Below are 24,424 nucleotides of genomic sequence, written 5' to 3' on the forward strand. Positions count from 1 at the left end.
TTATCATTTTGGTGTATAGTATAGAAATATATATGACTAAAGTGAAGGTTCGAGGTAATATATTCAATGTTGTATATCACGATAACCTTGGTAGCGAAAAAAACCTAGCCAATTCCATGGACATCCATTGATGGAAGTTCTGTCTGTCTTGTTAAAGGAACATATCAATGTAATATATTCAATTTGAGAGTAGGGCTTATGCGCATGTGGTCCCATGTCTCTAAACATATTGATGCTAAAGATAAGGGCTAAAACAAAGAACTGCAGACATTCAAGGCAAATAACCAGGTTTCAGGGTCTTTAGCTTTCATCTACTGATCTCTCGCTGATTTTTTTCCCTGAATGTGAATTCATGAGTAAACGTTTTGTGTCTCTGTATCTTTCGGTTTAGTAACTAAGAATCGCAATACATCTGTAACAAGTTTTTTTAAGCAAGTCAGGTCAGTGTTGTGTTTCTGTATCTTTCGGTTTAGTAACTAAGAATTGCAATACATCTGTAACCAGATTTTTAAAAGCTAGTCAAGTCAGTGTTTAGCAACGGTTTGATGTTGAGTTCCTAAAACTTATAGTTAAAGAAGAGTAATGAAAACAAGGATTAGAGTCATAATTCAAGTATGTAGGTTGATATCTGATTATTTCACAAGAAGCATTGTATTATGAACCACAAAGTGTTTCGATAAGTCTGAAGGCATGATATCAGTTTGATGGTAAGAAAATAATAAACAGAACAATATCAATAAGGCTTTCCACAAAGTGGAAAGCTCTAAATACATGGACCTCAATGTTCATTACAATTGTTCCATTTTCTTGTCATACTGACTATGCTTCAACTGTTCAGCAATAAATCATTATATGATTTGCTCACTTAAGACAGGTATCTTAGCTTCTTACTTCTCTGGTGCTTTATATTAACATGTTTAATCAAAATGGTCTTCTGACACCAAAATTTGAGTCACTGTGGTCCTTATTCAGATTCCTCTTGTTACTTCCTATAAGAATGAACTACCACTTTACCGCTTTACTGAATCAAGATGGACTTGTGACGGGAGGAGTGTCCATCCCCTGTAACACTGAAAGTTAGTTCCATTCTCATGGGCTCTCTTCCATATCATATGGGAAGTCAGTCATAGAAAGCATATTCTGCTCACCTAGTTCTAAAAACAGTAAATAAAAATTAATCCTATGTAATGTATGGTATATCAAGACTGGGTAGACAAATAATTACTTTGCTCAATTCTGTCTTCACCTTGCCAGTGGCTGATTTAAATACACATACACTCTTGGGGCCAAAATTTAAAAAAAAAAAAAGATGGCATGATGTTTTCAAACACGCACATGAAGATAAGCCAATCCAGTACATGTATAGCTAGAATAACCCATACAAGTTACCTAAAAAGCCTCATAACCCCAGAGTTCTACCCCCTTTAACAAATCCTCCATCCACCACTGCATGCATTTACATGTAAAAGATCATTTCGGGATTTCAAAATAGCAAATGTTATTGCTAACAGTGTTCTTGGTACAGTAATTTTAATTAGATTGAATTTGTGTACATGTGACATTGTTTATGCATATGTGTTTATGTATACACATCATTACATAAAAAATACCGTATGGATGTCATTCAATTTTTGTGCTGTAGCCTTGCTGATTGTAAAGTGCTGACAATTTTTTTGAAAGTGATATGTTCATAAAAATCATTTAAATGTAGTAGACATCCGATAATTCCAAATGAAGTTATACAATGCTAGACACAGTATTTGACTAGAGCCACCAAGACCATTATGACTATGTACCAGTTTATGTGTTAGATTTCAGAACTACTACCTTTCTAGTGCATGGTCTAACTCAATGCATTCGAGTACCTAAATTCATCACACTAGTTAGATGATAGCAACTGATTTAATGTTTTAGTTTTGTTTTGTTTTTATTAACTCAACAGTTTCAACATAATCTTAATGTCAATTACAATACAGATACTATGCGTATTCAGATTTCATTGGTACCACTCACGAGTAACATATATTATAAGTGAGACACTGATCTCGTGAGCAGAAATGCTCGTTTCAAACCTGATTATAAATGACAACATATGATTCAAATTATATCGCGGACTATGCTCCACTTTAGAAAAATCTTTTAACCTCACTCGTGTAGACCTTACTGATGTCCTGTCACCTGACAACAATTCTATGACTTTATCGCTATGTCTCCTCCCACATCACCCAGCGGAGCCCTCAAGACGAATGATTAGTCACATGAACAGTTTTTAGTCTTTTCCCGTTGTTCTCTTTGGATCAATCCTTCGTACATGCATTGACAACTCTTGAAAAACCACATTTAATATCTCTCTTAAGATACACAATTTCATATAATCCAGCATACTTAGTTAGATACACATGCATGATCGGTCTACCTGTGGTATTTACTCCTCTTACGCACCTGGCATCACCTCTAGTGTGTCTACGGGTCCTTTGTTTGCCCTTCTCTTAAATGTAAAACCTATACGGTACCAATTTTGATGCACCAGATGCGCATTTCGACAAATATTAGATTAATCACTGTTCGTTATCTTCACTTGTTCATGTAGCTATATTTACATTTGCCAGTGCACTTCCTTATATAACAGTACTAATGAAATCGATGTTCAATTTCCTGTAACATGAAGTTGGTCACGTGATTAGTTTGTTCTTGCGGATGAATACAATCACCGCTTCAAAAGTCAGTTCCTGTACTTTTACCTGGCTTCTTGATTATGCAATGCAGTGGGGAGTTAGACCCCTCCCCTTTCGCCAGAAATTTGAATAATAGAAATAGTGAGAGTAAAATTCCAGATTGACACCTAAAATGGCCGAGTATTTTGGCTAATACTTTGATACACACCTTTTCGTAGACCCTAGATCCGTCACTGCAATGACATCATAACAGAAACAAACACAGCAGGATATCTATACAGATTTATTTTGTAAACAAACAAGAATTTCATGAATTTATAAAAGAGAAACATTGAACATACCGTGCTGTTGCTTCATTTTATTTATCAGTTTTAAATACCGTTTGCAACTTCTGCATGGCGAATTTATAAAATAAAGTTCTATGATATTGGAAGCGAAAAAAATGTAGGCAGAGTTATAAGTCTATTTACTTTATGATGATAAGTTAACCTGTTGTTTCCTGGCAACTGTCATCACGGCTATGACTCGGCATGATCATAAGCGAGACTGGTTTCGAGGCTCGAAAAATGATGTTCATGTTAGGGTATCGGTACGAGTATTCATTAAAATCTTACAACAGAAATATCTCAATTGAACAAAACCTCCGTCAGTTCGTTTTTATTTTCGCTTACACACACTAAAGGTAAATAAAAGACGCAACCTACCTGCATGTCTAAATATGTCCTACTGTCTCGAATCGTCTCCTGCAAGACTACAACCGTGAGTCCTAACGATGAACATGTCTTGTTTAAAATAAATCTGACTAAGAGCTTAACGTTAACTTGACCCATCATATTCCCCATCAATTCTCTCAGATCCTTAGCATTTCTGTCGAATCTGTGTTCAACAATTGCGTTTTCAATTTAGTAGACTAGACCAACGTCAGTTTCTCAATCGCTGATCGCGACCAAATCACATCACGGATGTAGTTTACTCCGCTCTTCTTGTCTTCATTTCAGTTAACTTTATGCTCTAACTTACCTTTATTTTACATCTGTTTCGTCCTTTTTTTTTTTTTTTAGCTTTTTCAATTATATACTTATATGTGTGTGTGTGTGTGTGTGTGTGTGTGTGTGTGTATTAACGTCATATGTACATGCCATATATATACTCGTGTTTACATATATGCATATGAACTGCTAGTATTTAGTTTGACATCATGATACATATCTCATATTGTGTAACATGATTGTATACCAACATGCTTGGTGAATCAATAAATAAATTAAATCATACCGGTAGAAGCTTACAAAAAAGCGTGAAACGATTACATAAATCGAAAGAAGGATGAGAGAGACAGGGAATCTACTTATTTAAAAGAAATTTTCGCAAGAAAAAATCAAAAGAGTGGGAGATGGGGGGGGGGGGGTAGGGTAAGTACATGTAATATCCATATTTCAGGTGCCTGTGAATTCTACTGCCTATATACCCACCCGTACTAGTTCTCTAACATATAAACCTATCTTGCGTGTGTGCACCTAATGCTACACATTTGGCTACGTGTGACTTGTGCAGTATGTAAACAAAGAACACCAAACTATGTATATACTACCTCTAAAGTATTGAGTCAATGTATAAAACACAGTAAATGTTGTCTGCTTTCATTGTTGACAACTTTGGTCATCATTATTTCAATTACAAGAATTTACCTTGGTTTTTCCGATATCAAAGTTGTACAGCTGACATCTTCTGAACGTCATCTTTGCCAAGTGTGTAGTAAGCGCATTTTAGACGCTGATTCCAACCATACGACAAACTCCACCGGGGTATTTCTCATCATAATACCTTGTGATGTGCTGTCAAATCAGAGAAATTTGACTTATTTTAAGCGTAGAATAAAGACACTATTCTGATAAATTTTTATACGAACCTTAAAATAGAGTTTGTGTATGTCTATACAAATATGGATTGATCAAGGCGGAGCAACTGTTATGACGTATCAGCTCATTATGATCTCATTATCATACCGAATTCATTCGTCACCTTAAGTGTCCAGTGTAAGATATTGAACACATGTTTAAGAATATTATTAATCAATTTTGAAATTGCATAGCTATATACTATTTCAAGATAAGAATAACGAATGTTTTAGAAATGAGAGAAAATAAGATAAAATGCAAGAAACCAGAAACATACACCACTAAAATACAATGCACTATTTGAGTCGAAATATCTCGAGAAATTGAACATTTCATTACCTTTGTATTCAAGATTATTCATGTTTTAGCAGTGTTGAGGTTTCTCTCTAACAAGAGACTTTAGTAATGAAAATCATTTTACTAGGCCAAATTCATATGCTAAGCGTACCTTCTCCTTTGAAAACTCTGAGACATATTTGAACATATGAGAACTATTTATAAATCTATGAACATGCATGGATGATATTTCAAAGACTAGAATAGATAGATATTATTTGAACATATGATAATTTGATAAATCTTTATTGAGATTACATAACAGAAATGTTACATGATTGAGAAGTTGATATTACATGTACAGATGTATATTTGTGATAATTTAAAAAAGAAACTACCTGTATATAGAAACAAACACGACTAACACACTCAGACTAACACACTCTGACTAAGTCAAGATATCTTCTTAAGAAAACTTGAGCATTTCATTAATGATTTATAAGATTTTGTGATTGAGAACTGTGATACTTCAGAAATTAGAATACACTGTATATAATAGATTTATGCTATATGAGATTTATAGAGCTTTGGAGCTTTTCCGACATATGAGGGATATTTGAGATACCTTTTGAGAACTTCATCAATTTTATATAATCTATTTTGAAATAGCATGACAGAGAAAATAAAAAAGTTCGTTATCTTGACCTGTAATAAGAAAATAACATGTATGTCTCTTCTCAGTTTAATATTTATTCTTTCGTTTCTTAACGACACAACAAGTTAGAATTATTTGGTTAATTCAAAATTGATAGATCACCGACTTTTATGAAAAAGTTAAGATAACGAATAGCAATTAATCTCATAACTCATTTAACACATACAAATTAAGAGTTGGACAGACCACTGGGTATACCAGATGTCGGACCACGTGCCAAGGAGAAGCAAGTATTCCATGCTGACTGTTCATACCTGCCGTGCGCCTTATATCTTAATCAGGTGAGTGTAACCTGCAGTCAAAAATCAGTATGAAAAGAACGGCCTAACAATTAATATGATATACAGCAGGCAACATTTGACCCATTGACAGGTTGTTTAATTCACCATTCTTCATTTTACGAGGTCATCGTTCTCAAAGTTCTGAAATATATTCCTATGATATCAAGAGGAAACAGCGCATGGATATGAGTTTCATGTTCCATTTATTCTCTCATGAGGAAACAAATTGCTCATTCACAAGGCATGATCTTAATTCAATTTTGGGAACTGCATTTTTAAACTATATATACATGTTTCTTCTTTTTGGATTGATTTACTCTCTATGAACTCTTTTATTTTGTTTTACCATTACTAAATTCTTATTACAAAATGAATCACCGTTAATAATAGTTCATTCAGGAAGTTACTGTTTTGAGGTCACCTTAACTAAGCTAAGCTTTTCACAACCCATGCGGCCGTATATGAGTACTATCAGTACTTAGATTATGTTTGCATTGGATGTGTGAAATACCAGGCGTGCACTGAGGGGTGTTGACTTTCAACACAGAACCATTTTTATCTACAACAGGACAATCAGATTTAAAGGGAGCGCGCAAGGATATACAGGGCCGTCAATTAACCTTCAATTTGGAGGAGGCAGGAAATTAGGCGGGGGTCTGGGGGCCGCCCAGGCCCCCAGACGCTGAGCACATTTTGTGCACACTGAACACGTTTCGTGTAAAATCCTTGATTCTAGGGCCTTCTAAGATGTTACTTGACTAACTCATTCTAAAAGAAAGATTTGGAATGCTTTTTAAGGGAGGTATCATGTTCTTAGTTAATGGAAACAACATAAATTCTAATGAACTTTAAATTTTAATTTTTTTTGGCTCAAAAGTTGGAGGAGGCAGCTACCTCCTCCGCCTCCATGTAATTTACGGCCCTGATATATACAACAAACAATAATACTGGTGCCCATGAGATTGGTATATAATACACATGTCATCAGTAATTCAATCTTTAACACAGTTAATGTTTAAAGTCGGTATTTTTCATTTTTAAACATGTTGTTAATGAAGGAGGAAGTTGTAAAGACAAAGCTTTCTATTTTAACGGGTGTTGCTAAAACGTGGAAAGGAAAACGGAACGGAAGGCGAAACGGAACGGAATTCAAAAATTAGAATGATTAATGTAGAAAATATAACGCCAAAAATCGGGTGAAAATTATTCATTTTTATTAAAATTAACAATTTGGAAATTCTTTACAAGCAATAAAACAACTTTATCTGAAAATTTCCCATCATAAATCGATTAAGTGAATGGAGTTAAAAGTTTGTATAACAATTTACAAAGCCCTTTACAAAAAAATTGAAATGTCGGCATTTTTTTATTTTGGCAATAATTGACAGAGGTTTTTGCGAGCAGTGTCACCTATATGTAGAGAATGAAAAGAACATACGTGGTTTATATATACCCCCTTCCGTGGTAAACTGTCAATAACACACGTGTACATGTATTTACACAGGATAACGTGTGTGTGTGTGTGTACAAGGAGTGTGATATGCATAAAACGACGATAATTCATTATTTTATGAAGCTAACACGTTAAACACCTTGTGTTTGATTTATTATTTTTAAATAACAGATAATTGATGATCACACACTCCAATCCTAAATAGGGAGGACTTCTGACAGTTTACTTCTATAAACGAAACACTTATATAGCTTAATATTTAGATTAATAATGAGATGACTTTTACTAATTCCATTCGAGCATAGATTCGGTGTTAACCTTTTAGCTATTTCATATATTATGAAATACATCTGTTAATTCCTCTTACTATGGGTTGTATTCTTCACCCTAGTTTACATTGGGTGTTTTTTTAATCGTTCTTTCCCGCTATATCTCTCCAGTTTCAACACTAATCCGCAGGATATCAGTAAATGTACGAACTTTCACATAGATTCATCCCAAATGAGGCAAACCTTTTTTTCCACATTGGAATCGTTCGCTTTGAAATTTTATGTAATACATAAATGTATTGTACCAGGTGTTGAACTAAATTAGAATTCAAATTCAGTTATCCTAAGCATATCTAGTTCGATTAAAAGCACGTTTGATATACAAATGCTATGTTTGGAGAAGTTTTATTTCCAAAAATATATTTTATGTTTTACAATGGGTTTTTTTTTTTTTTTGGAGGGGGGTACCTTTTATTCACTGCATAGTATTATGGGTCGGAGAAAATCTTTAATATAGCGCAGCATGTGCAGAATTTACTAACAACGAGATATTAAACAATTAATAATAATCATTTACAATTAATAATTGATAGAAAATTATAGAAATAGTAAAATAATAACTTACGGCAGTTTGAACAATAAATTCCAAACAGAATCTACACGCGCAAAAAAATAATAATTCCAAAATCGTAGTCCCCAGTATGATAAAAAAAAACATCCAAAAAGCATATGAAGTCTCTAACCAAAGCTTTTTTAATCATAGAAAATTCGGCGTATTTGTAATAGGAATGAATTTTCTAGTACAGTATTGAAAGACAATGAGGCAACCATTTCGTAATTTTTCTACTAAAAATAGCATGAGGTCTAGAACAATCTCGGTCACAGGTGTCAATGAAATAAACATCATTTCTCTAGAACAATTTAGGTCAAACCAATGCAAATAGTAATATACACAACAATAGGTTCATAGAATATTATCTTAAGGTAGCAGACAAAATAAAGTAATAGTATTTGAAAGGGGTTCAATTCTAATTCAAGTCTTCTTCAGTATGTTTATCTTATTGTTCTTCTTCATTTGTGAAACAACATACTATCGCAATCTTGGGGAGAGGAGATGACAAAGCCAGGATAAAGAATGGCACCAACAGGAGCTTGTTTAATAACTTTATTAAAACTTATTGTGCAAAATATTAAGCAGGCGCCTGTTGGCACTTTCATCCACAAAACCAACTGTCACACGATAATGTACAGATGTATTAATATGAGGTACATGTATTAATATGAAATGGCGGATTCTGAGGATGACATCCTGTTCTCTCTGTAATTTCTGTTTTCTCTGTTCATAATAAGCCTTTTGACTTTACAAAATATTGACCTCCTCATAGCATTATTGCATAACATAGTTTCCATTCTCCGTTCTGTTCCGTCTCCCGTTCTGTTTTCCTTTCCGCGTTTTAGCAATAACCGTAACTTGGGTTTTAACTCGCAAAACAGGTATTTAAATTATTTGTTGTGTACTCTCATACAAATCTGGCTATTTCACACGGCAAGTAAAATGAATTATTTTGTAGTTTTATTGGTGACATTATTATCTTCCTTATTATCGGTGAAAGGTAAGCTATTATAATTGTTTGATTATCTCCTTTTTTATGGAAAGCCAAAGTGTTCAATATTCTATCTTTGTAATTATGTATTTGTTGTTCCTAAAAATGTGCCATCGGTTCAATGTAAATAGAAAAATGTTAATCGGTATCTTGACATTTGTAGTGCATAACGGTATATTCGTCATTTGAATTGCGTAAGTTGTAAATGGAATATATGTTTGTGTAGATGCGTAACAAGTGAATGCATTATTTATTCAATGTAAATTTGAAATTGGATCTTCATCATCCGTAGTTGAGCATTTGCACATTGTAGTTTGTTAAGTCTTTGCGAGTTGTGGTAAATGTGTTTTGGTAATCCGTCCGATGTTAGTTCGACATTCGCATTTGCGCAATTCAACAAGTGTAAATTGTTCTACCATTATGACGACAGAGGGCGCGCGCTACATCGTACTTTTGGGAAACATACTATAGAATCATATAGTAGGACCAGTTAACACTCGGGACTACTTGGGTGTCTAGCACACTCAAAATTAACCGGTTGGCGCTAAAAGTCGTTGAAAATGTGCTGCTGAAGTAGTTTGATCAGAGACTTGATGTAGAACATTGTTGTAAGCATCAATAGAGATGACTGGACTGATTTTTTTTCCATGAGTCTACTTTAAACAAACAGTGTATGCCATTTAGTAACCATATACCACCAGGGACGTTACATTTATTTGTGCGAGACCAAGAACTCTTGTACATATTTGCTTTGATTGGGATTGATTTTCGTTTTCGCTCCCCTTCCCCACCATTTTTACATTGCTGTCACTGAAATACGTAATTCACAACATTAAATAGTTAATATGTACATTGGGTAAGAATTCGAAAACACGCAAAAACTATTCTGGTTTCATAGGCGTCGGAAAGTGGGGGGGGGAGCTAAACCAACAAAAAAGTTACTACGTCGTTTGGGGTTGTTGTTGTTATTATGTCTATCTTTGCAAAAAAGTGGAGGGGGTTAAGCCCCTCCCTACCCCCCGCCCCCCGGTTCCGACGCCTATGGGTTTTATATTTGTAAACAAAGTGAATCAGTTATCATTTACCAGTTATTTTCATTAAATGACAGGCAACCTTGAATGTAACATATTTAAAGTTTTTGTGTAATAGACCAGTCGGGCTATTTTTCCATAATTTTTAATAGGCCAGGCCATAAAATCAGTAGCCTGAGCCACGGTCTAGATTTGAATTTTACATTATTTCCACAAGCACTTGTTTCGTATCTGATCACCCCCTTCTTTTTCTCTCCACAAGATAGCTAACTCAATTTCAGACACCCCGATTTCAAAATTCCTATATTTTTGTTAAAAATGTATCATTAATCAACATTACCGGGGGCATTTTGATATAGTTTAATTTGAGATACTTTTCTCTTGTCCAAAAAATTGTTCCAGTTGTCCTCTGTCAAGCCTCTTTATTGTAAACCACTCATTCTGTCTGTTTAAAGCAGAGAAAGAAACATTATCTTTTTATTTCATAGTCTAGCTGTTAGAGGTTATTTACAAACCTTGTTGGTCACATAAATATACGCTTACTAGACTTTAAATATTTAGAGGATGTAGAAGTATTCTTGCACTTCATTTTTTACTCAAAACAAACACGAGAATAGAGGGGAAACAACTGAAAATCCCATGATACAGTTAATTACACTAAAAAAAAGTAACAATTTCATTTTTAGTGTAACAATTGCCCTGTTAGGGAATTGTGTCCAACCTTTTAAACAGTCGTAGTGATGAACCATCGGAATATTTTTTCATGATTGATTATCAGTATAATCGGACGCACTATAATTGATTAATAATCGATTAATTTCAAGTATTAAATTTGTTTATTATTGAATGAAGAATGAATTGGTAAAGAATTTGGTGTGATTTCTGAAATGCATTTTTGATGTATTTTTTTATCATTGGATTCATTTATCAAATTAATACTTATGAATTAGTTACATTCACAGAAAATAAATCAAAATAGCTTCCTTGCACAATATAAAATAATTTACCTCGGACTTCGAAAGGCCGGCAAAATAATAGCTCCGAGGGAATGTCACATAAACTGGTCCTCCAATATGATTCTATAGTCTGTTTACCAAAAGATTCGATGTAGCGTGCGCCCTCTGTCGTCATAATGGTAAAACAACGAACAAATGTTGAAATGCAGTAAACGAATGAGCAAATTCGAATGTCGAACTATCATCGGACGGATTATACCATTTTTTTTTTTTTACTGTAACTGGCAACTGCAATGTGCAAATGCTCAAATACGGATGACGAAGATCTAATTTCAAATTTACATTGAATAAATAATGCATTCACTTGTTACGCATCTACACAGACACTACATTCCTTTACATCTTAAGCCATTCAAATAACGAATATACCGTTATGTACTGCAAATGTCAAGATAACGATTAACATTTTTCTATTTTACATTGAACCAATGGCGCATTTAGTAACAACATAAATACATAATTACAAAGATAGAATATTGAACTCTTTGGCTCTCCATACTTTTTCGGTGTTTTAAGGGATGAAAATAAATGGTCCATTCCAGACTGTGAAAAAAAATATAATTGATGGAACAGTCTAAACATGCAAAGGAGAAGATACACTAAGGGTCAATTTTGGCCTATTTTCAGAAGTTGGTAATCTTATGTCCTAATACTATATAGGGTATGTACTTTCTATATATAGTAATTATATCCATGTATTACGTATATCTTTTGCGATATGACGTAGCAAAGTTGGCGTGTTTTGCGAGTGCAAGATTTAACGTTGCGTCTTTGATCTGTGTCTGATTACGTTTTCTCAATTCTTATACCAAAAAAAAAGTTTAATATATACCTTGCTAATTAAAATGTTTTGGATAATTTTTTAAAAGTTATTGACACACACACACACACACACACACACACACACACACACACACACACACACTCTTTTGAATAACATTATACAAATACATTGTATCATATTCAAACACTATTTACAATTAACGTGTATTTAAATTACAAAAAAAAAAATAATTAAATTATAATTTTTGTTTACCAAAACATCGAACAATTTTGTTTCAAAAGCGCTCTTCAATACCCAGGTGTGCATGTATCTAATGAGGTACCATTAGATGTAGAATTATCACCGTCTCTTACTCAGTCTGATCAAAATCAAACCTCTCCGCTCGATATACGGACAGCCTTTCCCAAGCAGCGACTGTCCGTAAATCGAGCGAAGTGATAGGTTTGATTTTAATCAGACTGTCTCTTAATGTTTTAGAAGAAATATGGAAACATGTATAATTAGCTGTCGTTATTTTTAAGTACATGTTCTATATACATGTGTATGTATTTGAAAATATAGGCCTATGGATGCATTTTCGTTACCCCCCCCCCCCCCACATCTTTTATTCCCTCGTGCATTACATGTACCTATTCTATACCATGAATATGGCCTCCATACCTGTCTTAAATACCACTTTATAATTCCAATGTTATTTATTACAATTGTTTTGATTGGACAAAGATAAATAAAAACGAGAATTTACACATCAATAAATCCAAAAACGCTATGTACACATACGCGCTTGAAAACAAACAACATAGTGCGGGGAAAGTATTCAAATTATTGAAGTTGATAATGCAGGGAACAAATTGGAATTATAAGAATCAAACATTCTTTTTGAAGAATTTATCGATGCTTCGCACTTTTATTCAGTTTGTGAGTACAATGTCTAGAGTTTACACATCGATAAATTCTTCCAAAAAAGTTTAATTCTATAGTAATATATTGTATATAATCACGGAATATATCTTCATATGTTTATTTTTGGTTGTACGTATCGCTATGTGTATATTGTTTGTTTTCAGAAGGCCCCGGGGAAGAATAATGCCTTGTATTAATAGGGCTGCCTTCTCTTCATAAAGCATTATTATTATTATTACTGATATATTCTAATATGTTTTATCATTGGTAAAATTTTCATCAACGAAGTGTAAATAGAAAAGGTGCATACGAGTTGTTATGGTCTCTGTAGTCAAAAATATAAATGCAAATCATCATTCAAAGCGTTTTTTTTAAAATCGCATATAGCTGCAGTGTATTTAGACCTATATATAGCTTTTTTTGAATAAGATATTTTAAAGAGAATGGAAACGATATTCATTTCCAAAACAATAGAGTAAGTTCTGGTAAATCCGACAAAACTCATTTCCGTTTCAATCATTTGTTCCTACAATGAAAAGTAATAATAACAAAATTTTGACGGATATATTTTGAAAGTACGGTGGTATATTGAGGACATGCAATTATTTTTTTTTCCCTTCTTATTCCTTCTTATGTTATGGGGTAATACATTTCAGCTGACATTTTAGCACTCTCAGCCGAAAATGTAAATAGTGCCTAAAGAACAGTGCATTTTGACGTAAAAATAACTTGGCTGGGATTCAAATCACAATCTATACAGATTTATGACGTCATTTTTTACAATTTTAGAGCGATTTAGTTACCATCTTGCAACTGTTAATAATAGTTTCTGTTAGTTTTGGTACAATATAACACCCCTTGTTAGTAAAACTTAATAAGATAGGATAAATTGATTTGAATACAAAATCATGATTGCATTTATACATGTATTGCTTGTAGGAGTTATGAGATTGATCACTGTTCGTTATCTTCACCTTGCATGTAGATATAAATCATAAATTATGGAAAAGCAATCTTTAATTTTTATATGTATTTGTTAGATCTTATTTAAAAAGTATCAATTTTATTAGGCCTATGTAGAATATTAGTATCATACATGTACATGTATGCTATATTACAATTTTGAATATTTTAAGATGTCTATAAGTATGAAAGATAGGGATTGTTTTTGTTGATTTTATTACAGTACAATATTTGTATGCCTTTTCCCAGTATGTATCCCCTTTCGTAACGTAAAGGCCACATGTAAACGTTCACGTGGAGCATGTAAACATTAATATGGGAATACACCAAAACAATGCTGTTCATATTAATTTATCAAACTTAATTTTGAGATTATCTATTGAAATATGATCGATTTCTATTGGATCCAATTTAGTCCTTTACCCGGTTCGTCCCAGTCTGTCCAGGATCGCAATCGATTGAACTGTCATTCCACACACTTTATATGCCATTGAGACTGTTCACCCACGTAGTAACTTATCTAGAAGACATTTTACGTGCTATTGATATAAATATAACTTTTGTTGGTCGAGAATTATTATCCTTGTTGTATTACAAACAAATTCAAATGAGTGTAGTTCATGTAACAAGCGATGATTTTAAAGTCGGTCATGTCACTATCGTTTTAGATTAATAACACCGAATGCAATTGAAAATCCGAACTACATGTATAATGATAACATAAATTAATAAAAATGTTATTATATTTCTTTATATCATAGCTGTACTCCACAAAAAGGTAACAAACGCCTTTATTTATGATTTGTCGCGCATATATGTAATCTTAGTATCAAATGTGTGGGGTCTTTCATCAATTGCCTTCCCTGTGTACATGGTGAAATTCTAAAATCTGACATTTCCGGAAAATTTCGTTTAACACACGCAAATATCATCCATCGCCTTGAATGTGCTGATATCAAAATATTGACAAATGCAAGCAAAATTTGGAAGTTTTGGCTAAGAAATAGCGATCCAGGTAAATTCGGGAGCGTATTATTCTATTATGTAACGTCTTGGCACCATTTCGTTTGTACATTTGAAGAGAGGGTGTTGCCCCCAATCGACATCGGTAGGCAAAAGTGTGTCATCTTCTACTTTATTTTTCTTGATTTGACTAGGCCAAATTCATATGCTAAGCGTACCCTCTCCTTTGTCAACAATTTCCATAAGAATGTGATTCAATGTAATCAATATCTTACTAGACGAAATTCCATTGTCTGAAGGCAACAAAATTGTAAATTTCCTTATCGTATATGAAAAACAAAATGTTTTCCTTCTTTGAAAAAGGGTAAATTGTCAAGACTGTTGGAATAATTGTTATATCTATACGATAAAAATAAGGTTGAAAAATGTATTACATATCAGAACGCATATTCGCTAGCCAAGAGTTTACGATCCGCTCCGCGTCTCTATAAACCCTTTGCAGATTTAATGCGACGTTCGAAGCCTCAACTTTCAGCATATGATTGGACACAGGAGAAGTCTCCTGCTCAATCAGAGAACGTGTTGCCGTGCAAAACGAAGGAATGTGTAAATCCCTAGAACTGCCATTCGGACGTGTATCAAATACATATTCAAACCAAAGATGTCACATGCGCAATTCAGACTCGTGTCTGCGTAAAGAAGTATATTTTATTTACTACAGTACGTACCGCAAGTTTAATATCAAACAATTCTTGTAATTCGTTGTTTTATGTTCTATCTATCCCAGATCTATACAGTTGCGTCAGAGCTAGTTTCCTCAATTTGGAATTCACCTTACACGCGTTGGTTTTTTTTTTTTAGACGTAGACTCAACGACTACATGCATTTCATTGGTTCACCACATGTTTATTTTCTAAATAATATTCTCACAGATTTCTTTCTCAAGTCTGCAATTAAGAGATAGTTGAATGCATTATTAATATTTGAATGGTGTTCATAACTCACTGCGTTATTCTCTGAGTGCAGCCATTTCTAAATAACTTTTAAACAATAGCTGAAACAGGCATTTTCATTGGATAAGCATGATGTAATCCAAACAGGGTTGTTTTCTCCATCCGCTAGAGGACACCACTTAAAACTATGAAAATTGCTCTAAAACAGCCAATGGTCATATAGAGAAGCGGAGCGGATCATAAAAACTTGTCTAGCAAAGATGATCACAACGAAGAAATACAAAAAAATATCAAAATATCTGGCATATATGGAAACGATTTTTTTACAACATGAAAAGCCATAATCTTGTTATTTTAAGCAATACGTTTTCCTGCTTTAGATACAGCTTTTATTCATCTATTTAATCATTTATTTGTTTGTTTCTATGGTTTATTTTCGTTGCTTTTCACTATTGTATTGAACATGCAAGCACTAACTGGACAGCAACAAAATGTATGAGTGCGAATATGAAAGTGTGTTACAGGTGTTAGCAAAATTAATATCTGTGTATGTCTTATGTTGATATATCTGATAAACACAAAAGGGTAATGGTAGAAAAGAACCATGATTCCTATATATTGTTACATGAGGTTGTGATGTTTTAACTGCAGGTATTTAGTAATTCAGATAACGGCACGGTGATCTTTGAAAATTGATACTAAATTAATTGTTGCTCTGCAGGAAAGACAAATAAAATATTGAATTGACTTTTCGGAGTACTCGAATTTTGATGAGTACTCAATTAAACGGTTAATCGTTGATAGCCTTAACTAAACCATTTTCTAATAATTTTTAACATTTTGTCTTTCAGGACAGTGTCCATCTGTTGGTAAGTCGTTGTCATGTATATAGTTATCATTCCATTCATTATAGTACTACCAATACTTGTAACCGGATGTTCATTGATTATACAGCTACCAATAGCTCAGTAACAACTTGTGATGGATCCTCCAATGCTGGAACACCGGTCTACATCGACTTCAGTAAAATAAACAGTCCCTGTACCTGTACTGTGACTCCGGTGATCAGTGGCGAACTATACCTAATGATCGAGAAAGTAACTGTTAGCTCCTGCACAACGACTATAAAGGTGGGAAACACACGCATATATACTTGTCCAACAACAGGTGGACTGAGCCTACTCATTGCCAACGACAGCCAACCAGTCACAGTCACAGCGAGTTATAAAAAAAAATACAACACGGGATCATTTTATCATTGCTTGGGATTTTTTCAACGAGCAGCTGGTATGGATCCAATGTTACTTGATTTAAAATTTGTTTCTGATTTGTATGTTATCTTATCAATTTCTTTGTGGAGCTGTATCTCACAAACTCAAATATATACATAACATGTAAAACATGCCTTTTTGAATGTTTGCAATATGTGAATATGAAACACACGGTGGAAATAACGGATGTTCGGTTAAAGGTTAGAGCTAACACACACACATACAGAGAGAGAGAGAGAGAGAGAGAGAGATGTCAAGGCATTAACATGTTTCTATGAATCCAACAAACGGATGTAAATAGCAATGCCGATTTCCCCCCGTAAGTTTATATCGCTATCATTTTAGTGTGATATGGCATTATTTATTTTGCTCCATAGATATTCAAATAACATGTGGATCAAATTCAACAACAAATATGTCAACGTTCTACACCACTTCAACTGAAATGATTTCAACCGAAATCGAAATGACAAATTCTCCGACTCATCAAGACAATTATACAACTGTTTCTAATAATTCACAAATAAGGTGTACAGAACCAGCTGAAAAAGAACTGGCACGTAAGTTCACGATACTTATTTCACCTTATATGAGCCACTCACTTAGGGACTTTTTTAATCAAATTGTGTCAATGTGTCTTTTTCGTTAGACCTTTTTAGTTTTTTAGGGAGCACATGCATTGGATCAATTATTACAAAACTCACCAGGGATCATTCATATATATACAAAATCAGGATTCTTTGAATGACGGTACCTGACAGAAGAAAATTAGAAAATAGCGAAGATAAATAGGAAAGTTAAAGCAACCCACAGTATACAAAATATTTCAAAAATAACACTTTTGCATTTTCTTTGTCTCCTTTCAATATCAATTTATTTCTTGATTTCATGGTTTCATTAGAGACACATGATGCATGATATGCAGTTACTGTAACCCCCGTTATAACGCCACTATTTGTACCTCGGTGATTTTGGCATTATAACGGGGTGGCATTATATCGGGGGAGCATGTGTACACCTGCCATAAGAAATCAAAACAAATTTTGTCTACTACATTAAGATTTTAATTGATGAAATGTAAAGATAACGAACATTGATCAATCTCATTACTCCTATAAGCAATACAAAATAGAGTTGAGCAAACACGGACCCCTGAATATACCAGAGGTAAAATTAGGTGCCTAGGAGGAGTAACATCCCCTGTCGACCTTTCACATCCGCCGTGAACCCTATATCATGATCAGGTAAATGGAGTTATTCGTAGTTAAAACCAGTGTGCTAAGAACGACCTAACAATCGGAAATGAAACACATCCGGCAGCATTTGACCCAATGATAGGTTGTATTGGCAAGCTAGAACGTTACAATGACCATAGAATTTGCGAAATGCTGATTTTATACGAGACTGTTGAAATCTCTACACCAGCAACTTGTTTGTCAGTAGTGTGTTTCGATTTATGATTAAGCAAGATACAATCAATACAATCAATCGATTTAAAAACTGACCATACACAGAACAAGCTCTTGCGTATCGAATCAGTTGAGAGATATAAACACCATATGTAGGTGATAATGGAATATTGCTACATTAATATGGGAAGTTGACGATGGAGAAGCTGAGGTCATCCCGTTTGTCATAAAGTTGAGTTGTTAGTTTGCCGTTAATGTCTACTTTCAATAAAATATCTAAGTATGAAGCAGAAGTGGACGACTCGGTGGTGTCTTTTGTTTCGAGTTCACAGGGATATATCGAATCGACATATGAATGAAAAGCATTATTGTTAACAGATAAAACGTCGACGATATTATCTACATGTAAATGTCAACTTTATGTCCACAGCAAGAGATTGTTTTCTTCTCACGAAGAATTTGTTGAATAAATTCTGCTTCATACGAATATTAAAAACAGGTCATATCGTATAAGAGATTGAAGTCCATGCCCGGATTCTAAGTATGTAGGGATACGCGGAGCTTCATCTTCGTTATCGTCATCTAACGCTTCTGCATTCTCGCTAGAATGATATTTCCTCTTCAGTAAGTGATTCGGAAGACTCAAATTCAAAAATTTTCGGACGGTCAAACTCATATCTGTGGGTCAAATTAAGCGAGTCTTGAACTTGAGATAAGTAAAGAGCAAGGTCATGATCATCGTGCTATTTATAGATTGGCAAAAATTCACCAATGGTAAAAAAAAGTGTTACAATGGTGGAAAAATTTAATTGAATTCTTATTTGGAAATATCTAGCAATAATTAAACACAAATTTCGAACATTTACAGTATGTAATCTTGACAAATAGTTGTAATTAAAACAATAAACTGTTGTCCAAGAAGGATTATATATGTTGTCCACCAATCGCGGCAGTGTAGCACCATTGAATGAATTTAGTTCAATATGAAGATGCATGGCAATATTTTTATTGTCAGTGTTACAAACTTTTTAATAAATGTGTTATAAATAAAACAAGATAAAGACTATCTCAATAATTGGCTCATAAAATTCATTTACGATATGATTTTACAAAATAAATGTGCATTGTGATCTCACTAGAGATGAAAATTGTTGATATATTTTTCATTTATTGCGTATGTGACTGTGACTGAATATCTTCAATAGAGAAAAATTGCTAAAAGTGTTCATGTACAGTATTTGTATAGTTTGATCTTGATAAGAAATATACTCCATGTTTTGTTAGATATAAAAAAAATATCGTGAAAAGAGCGTTGTAAAATTATTACAAATTATAGTACGGAATGTATCATTTACAAGATATTTTGTGCGTTGTCATAATGTCAAAGTTACATACAACTTTCAACACAGCCCGGTCAGCGCAATATGGACGTAAACGTTTTAAAACAAAATCACCGTGTATAACCCCACATTTGGGGGTGCGGAACAGTGACCTTAGGGGGTACGGAATTCGAAGCGTGTTTTACTAGATGAGTTAACATATTTAGCTTGGTTACAGCTCTATAGCTAAACAGAGCTGAACTCAGTGAGATCAATAATTTCATATTTTAGAAAAATAAAGGGTCAATTTCGTATTAATACCATACCTTTTTTCATTTCATTAAAGACGATTCACAACTGAATTAAGCACATTAGAAAATAGAAAAGTATATTCTATATATGTTGAATTTTCACAATCAAATTTTAAATTACATAATTAATTTTACATTAGATCCTTTCATACATGCATGAAAGTACGTGATTATGTAGAAAACGTTACTGGGTTTAATACCAAATAACGCTTTTGCATAAGAATCTTAAGTCAAAAGAATGTATAAAGAAAACATGGGTAAAAGCTTGAATAAATTCATTCCGGTGATCCATATATATTCTTTAGAAATAATTTGTATTTTATTAATAACCAATAACTTAGAGATGGGTTCATTGCCCCCTACCTCCACTGAAAGCTGTACCCCCTAGTAGCACACACTAAATTTGAAGTTTTCACCGTTTATTTGACGTGAAATGTCGGAAATCACGGATGCATCTGCCACAGCGTTATGTGCAGACCCCATGAGTATTAGTTATATTATATGGAGTGGCAATATAATTGAAAAATTCACCAAAATATCGATCAACTCTGCATCCTCACGTGTGGTTGCCGAATGTAGTTGAAGTATTCACCTATTTGTAGCCCGAACTGCAAGGTGGGAAACAAGTAAGAATAAGCGGGAATATCACTATGTTCCGTCGTATGTTAATATAACGAGTTTTATCCCTATAGTTGTAACCAAGCTAAATATGTCAACTTATCTAGTAAAACACGCTTCGAATTCCGTACTCCCTAAGGTCACTATTCCGCACCCCCAAATGTGGGTTTGTACATGGTGAGAGTAAAATTGAATTCTTAGATAAAATAAATAGTGTCTTGTCTTGCTTTTCCGTTTGTTGAAGCAACTTGGAATACATTTATTTCACAGAGAGTGATTTTCATAACTGCTTTTTTTCATTTGGGCCGTATGTAACTTCCAAAAATGTTTCACTTGAAGAACAAATCTTGGATATCCTCATTTGCCATGGCTCTGATGTCCTTGTTTTACATTACGTTGTGTCAGGAATACGTCTGTGTTGCAATATACGATGGATGTCGTAAACGGGAGCATTCATGGAGAAAATTACTGCTCTACATTTTTTGCAGTATGTAACGTGATATAACCGGGGGGGGGGGGGGGGGGGGGGCAATGTAGCGGATGATCACTGTATACTAGTATTGCTGTTCTTGCAAATTTTGTTATAAGTAAAAATATCAAATTCCTTAAGTTACATTTTGTATATGGACCATGTAAATTTCCTGTGACAGTAAATGATGGTGACATGTATCACTATATTGTTACCCACTGGTTTAGACATTATGAATAAATGGAAGGTAAAAATAAGATTTCATTCGATGAAATGTATCCATTTTACTTCTATAAACATTCAATGCTCATTTTCATCGTTTCTATAAAAAAAAAAAAAGTATGTTTATAGGAAGTGCCGTTAATGGAATTTTCGTGATCTCCTCTTGTCAGTTTTTCTCTTTTATGAATCATAACGCGGGCTTTTTTTTTCGACTTAAAATTGAGGTGCTTTAGGAATTGTGCATTAGCAAACCTGAGTAGTATTCAGGTGGTACTTTATGATGAACAGGGTATGTGTACCTTTTGTATTCGTAATTTTATCAAAGTTGTCCAAAATGGTGTTTTTGTAATTGGTGTACATATCTTCATTTTATTACTTTGGCTTTCTATGAAAGAAAACTTAGTGTTTTCCACAGGAAAGATTCCGTTGATGACAGCTCAGGTTGTTTCCCAAATAAATGACACTCCCTCCCCCACCTGAACATGTAGATACATGTTGCTAGTCGCGGATACGTAGCTCCCTGGGATATGGGACAGACCTAAAAGTGACAGCTTCACCTCTTATAAATACCACACAGAGGTACAGTTCTACATACAGTAGGTAATAGTTCAGATCAAATCTGTCATAGTATACAGTAGTAAGTATCACATTTCTTGTAGAGATGGATGATGTGTCGAACATACATTTACAAATTCCACTGGTGCTGTTCGTTGTGATTGCTGTTGTATCGGTAATATTCAACCTATACCTTTCCATCAAACTACGACAAAGGTATGTGCATGTATTGTTATGAATACATTTAATGAAAAAGTGTATTATTTATGTAACCCGTCTATAGATCAAGACAACATTCTTGGATTTTCAAATATTTTATTCTATGGAAAAAACCAGTCTGCATAACCCTATACAATATAATTGCTTCATAAGTTACGTGCTTCAACCTTGACGGTGTGCGTAGGTATGGGGTGGACAGGTAAAAATGGTGTTTTTATAGTAGGCATATGAACACAACTCACACCCCTCTCTCTCTCTCTCTCTCTCTCTCTCTATCTCTCTCTCTCTCTCTCTCTCTCTCTCTCTCTCTACACTATGTCAGAAATATTGCATGTAAATGTGAACTTTGGCCCAATGGTTCTTGAGAAGAAGATTTTTAAAGATTTTCCCTATATATTTGTATGTAAAACTTTGATCCCCTATTGTGGCCCCATCCTACCCCAGGGGGGCATGATATTAAAAAACCTGAATCTGCACTATATCAGAAAGCTTTCATATAAATCTCAGCTTTCCTGGCTCAGCGTTTCTTGGGAAAAAGATTTTTAAAGAGTTTTCCTATATATTTGTATGTAAAACTTTGATCCCCTATTGTGGCCCCATCCGACCCCCGGGGACTATGATCTTAACAATTTAAAATCTGCACTATATCAGGAAGCTTCCATATAAACCTCAGCTTTTCTGGCTCAGTGGTTCTTGAGAAGAAGATTTTAAAAGATTTTTCCAATAAATTTGTATGTAAAACTTTGATGCCCCCCTTGAGGCCCCATCCAATCCCCGGGGTCCATGATTTTAACAAACTTGAATCTGCATTATATATAAAAAAACACACCGAAAAAAAACAAAAAAACTTTGACCCCCTATTGTGTCCCCATCCGACCCCCGGGGGCCATGATTTTAACAATTTAGAATCTGTACTATATCAGGAAGCTTTCATATAAATCTCAGCTTTTTTGGCTCAGTGGTACTTGGGAAGAAGATTTTTAAAGATTTTCCCTATATATTTGTATGTAAAACTTTGACCCCCTATTGTGGCTCCATCCGACCCCCGGGGGCCATGATTTTAATAATTTAGAATATGTACTATATCAGGAAGCTTTCATATAAACCTCAGCTTTTCTGGCTTAGTGGTTCTTGAGAAGAAGATTTTTAAATATTTTCCCTATATATTTGTATGTAAAACTTTGATCCCCTATTGTAGCCCCATCCGACCCCCGGGGGCCATTACTTTAACAATTTAGAATCAGCATTATATAAGGAAGCTTTCATATAAATCTCAGCTTTTCTGGCTCAGTGGTTCTTGAGAAGAAGATTTTTAAAGATTTCCCTGATATATTTGTATTTAAAACTTTGATTCCCTATTGTGGCCCCATCCGACCCCCGGGTGCCATGATTTTTACAATTTAGAATCTGCATTATATCAGGAAGCTTTCATATAAATCTCAGCTTTTCTGGCTCAGTGGTTCTTGAGAAGAAGATTTTAAAAGATTTTTCCAATATTTTTGTATGTAAAACTTTGATCCCCTATTGTGGCCCCATCCGACCCCCGGGGGCCATGATTTTAACAATTTAGAATCTGTACTATATCAGAAAGCTTTCATATAAATCTCAGCTTTTCTGGCTCAGTGGTTCTTGAGAAGATTTTTAAAGATTTTCCCGATATATTTGTATGTAAAACTTTGATCCCCTATTGTAGCCCCATTCCACCCCTGGGGGCCATGATTTTTACAATTTAGAATCTGCATTATATAAGGAAGCTTTCATATAAATCTCAGCTTTTCTGGCTCAGTGGTTCTTGAGAAGATTTTTAAAGATTTTCCCGATATATTTGTATGTAAAACTTTGATCCCCTATTGTAGCCCCATTCCACCCCTGGGGGCCATGATTTTTACAATTTAGAATCTGCATTATATAAGGAAGCTTTCATATAAATCTCAGCTTTTCTGGCTCAGTGGTTCTTGAGAAGAAGATTTTTAAAGATTTTCCCTATATATTTGTATGTAAAACTTTGATTCCCTATTGTGGCCCCATCCGACCCCCGGGGGCCATGATTTTAACAATTTAGAATCTGTACTATATCAGAAAGCTTTCATATAAATCTCAGCTTTTCTGGCTCAGTGGTTCTTGAGAAGATTTTTAAAGATTTTCCCGATATATTTGTATGTAAAACTTTGATCCCCTATTGTAGCCCCATCCCATCCCTGGGGGCCATGATTTTTACAATTTAGAATCTGCATTATATAAGGAAGC

At 34.1% G+C, this 24,424-nt stretch overlaps 1 protein-coding gene across 1 annotated transcript; it reads left to right on the top strand.

The window, feature by feature from the left end:
- The first annotated feature begins 997 nt into the window (after positions 1-997).
- LOC130053496 (uncharacterized) lies at positions 998-22,196 on the top strand. The gene is made up of 5 exons (XM_056160817.1): positions 998-1,076; positions 16,636-16,653; positions 16,739-17,071; positions 17,433-17,615; positions 22,063-22,196. The coding sequence occupies exons 1-5, from the start codon at positions 998-1,000 to the stop codon at positions 22,194-22,196; spliced, it is 747 nt and encodes a 248-aa protein (XP_056016792.1).
- Positions 22,197-24,424: the final 2,228 nt, after the last annotated feature.

This window comes from Ostrea edulis, chromosome 3 (genome assembly GCF_947568905.1).
Source record: "Ostrea edulis chromosome 3, xbOstEdul1.1, whole genome shotgun sequence".
NCBI classification, from domain to species: domain Eukaryota; kingdom Metazoa; phylum Mollusca; class Bivalvia; order Ostreida; family Ostreidae; genus Ostrea; species Ostrea edulis.

Excerpts from the sequence above, each read along its gene's own strand:
- LOC130053496 (XM_056160817.1), top strand. The coding sequence starts at position 998 with ATGAACTACCACTTTACCGCTTTACTGAATCAAGATGGACTTGTGACG. Across the intron at positions 17,072-17,432 it reads ATTTTTTCAACGAGCAGCTG|ATATTCAAATAACATGTGGA; the intron begins GTATGGATCCAA and ends TTTGCTCCATAG. Across the intron at positions 17,616-22,062 it reads AGCTGAAAAAGAACTGGCAC|AGATGGATGATGTGTCGAAC; the intron begins GTAAGTTCACGA and ends CATTTCTTGTAG.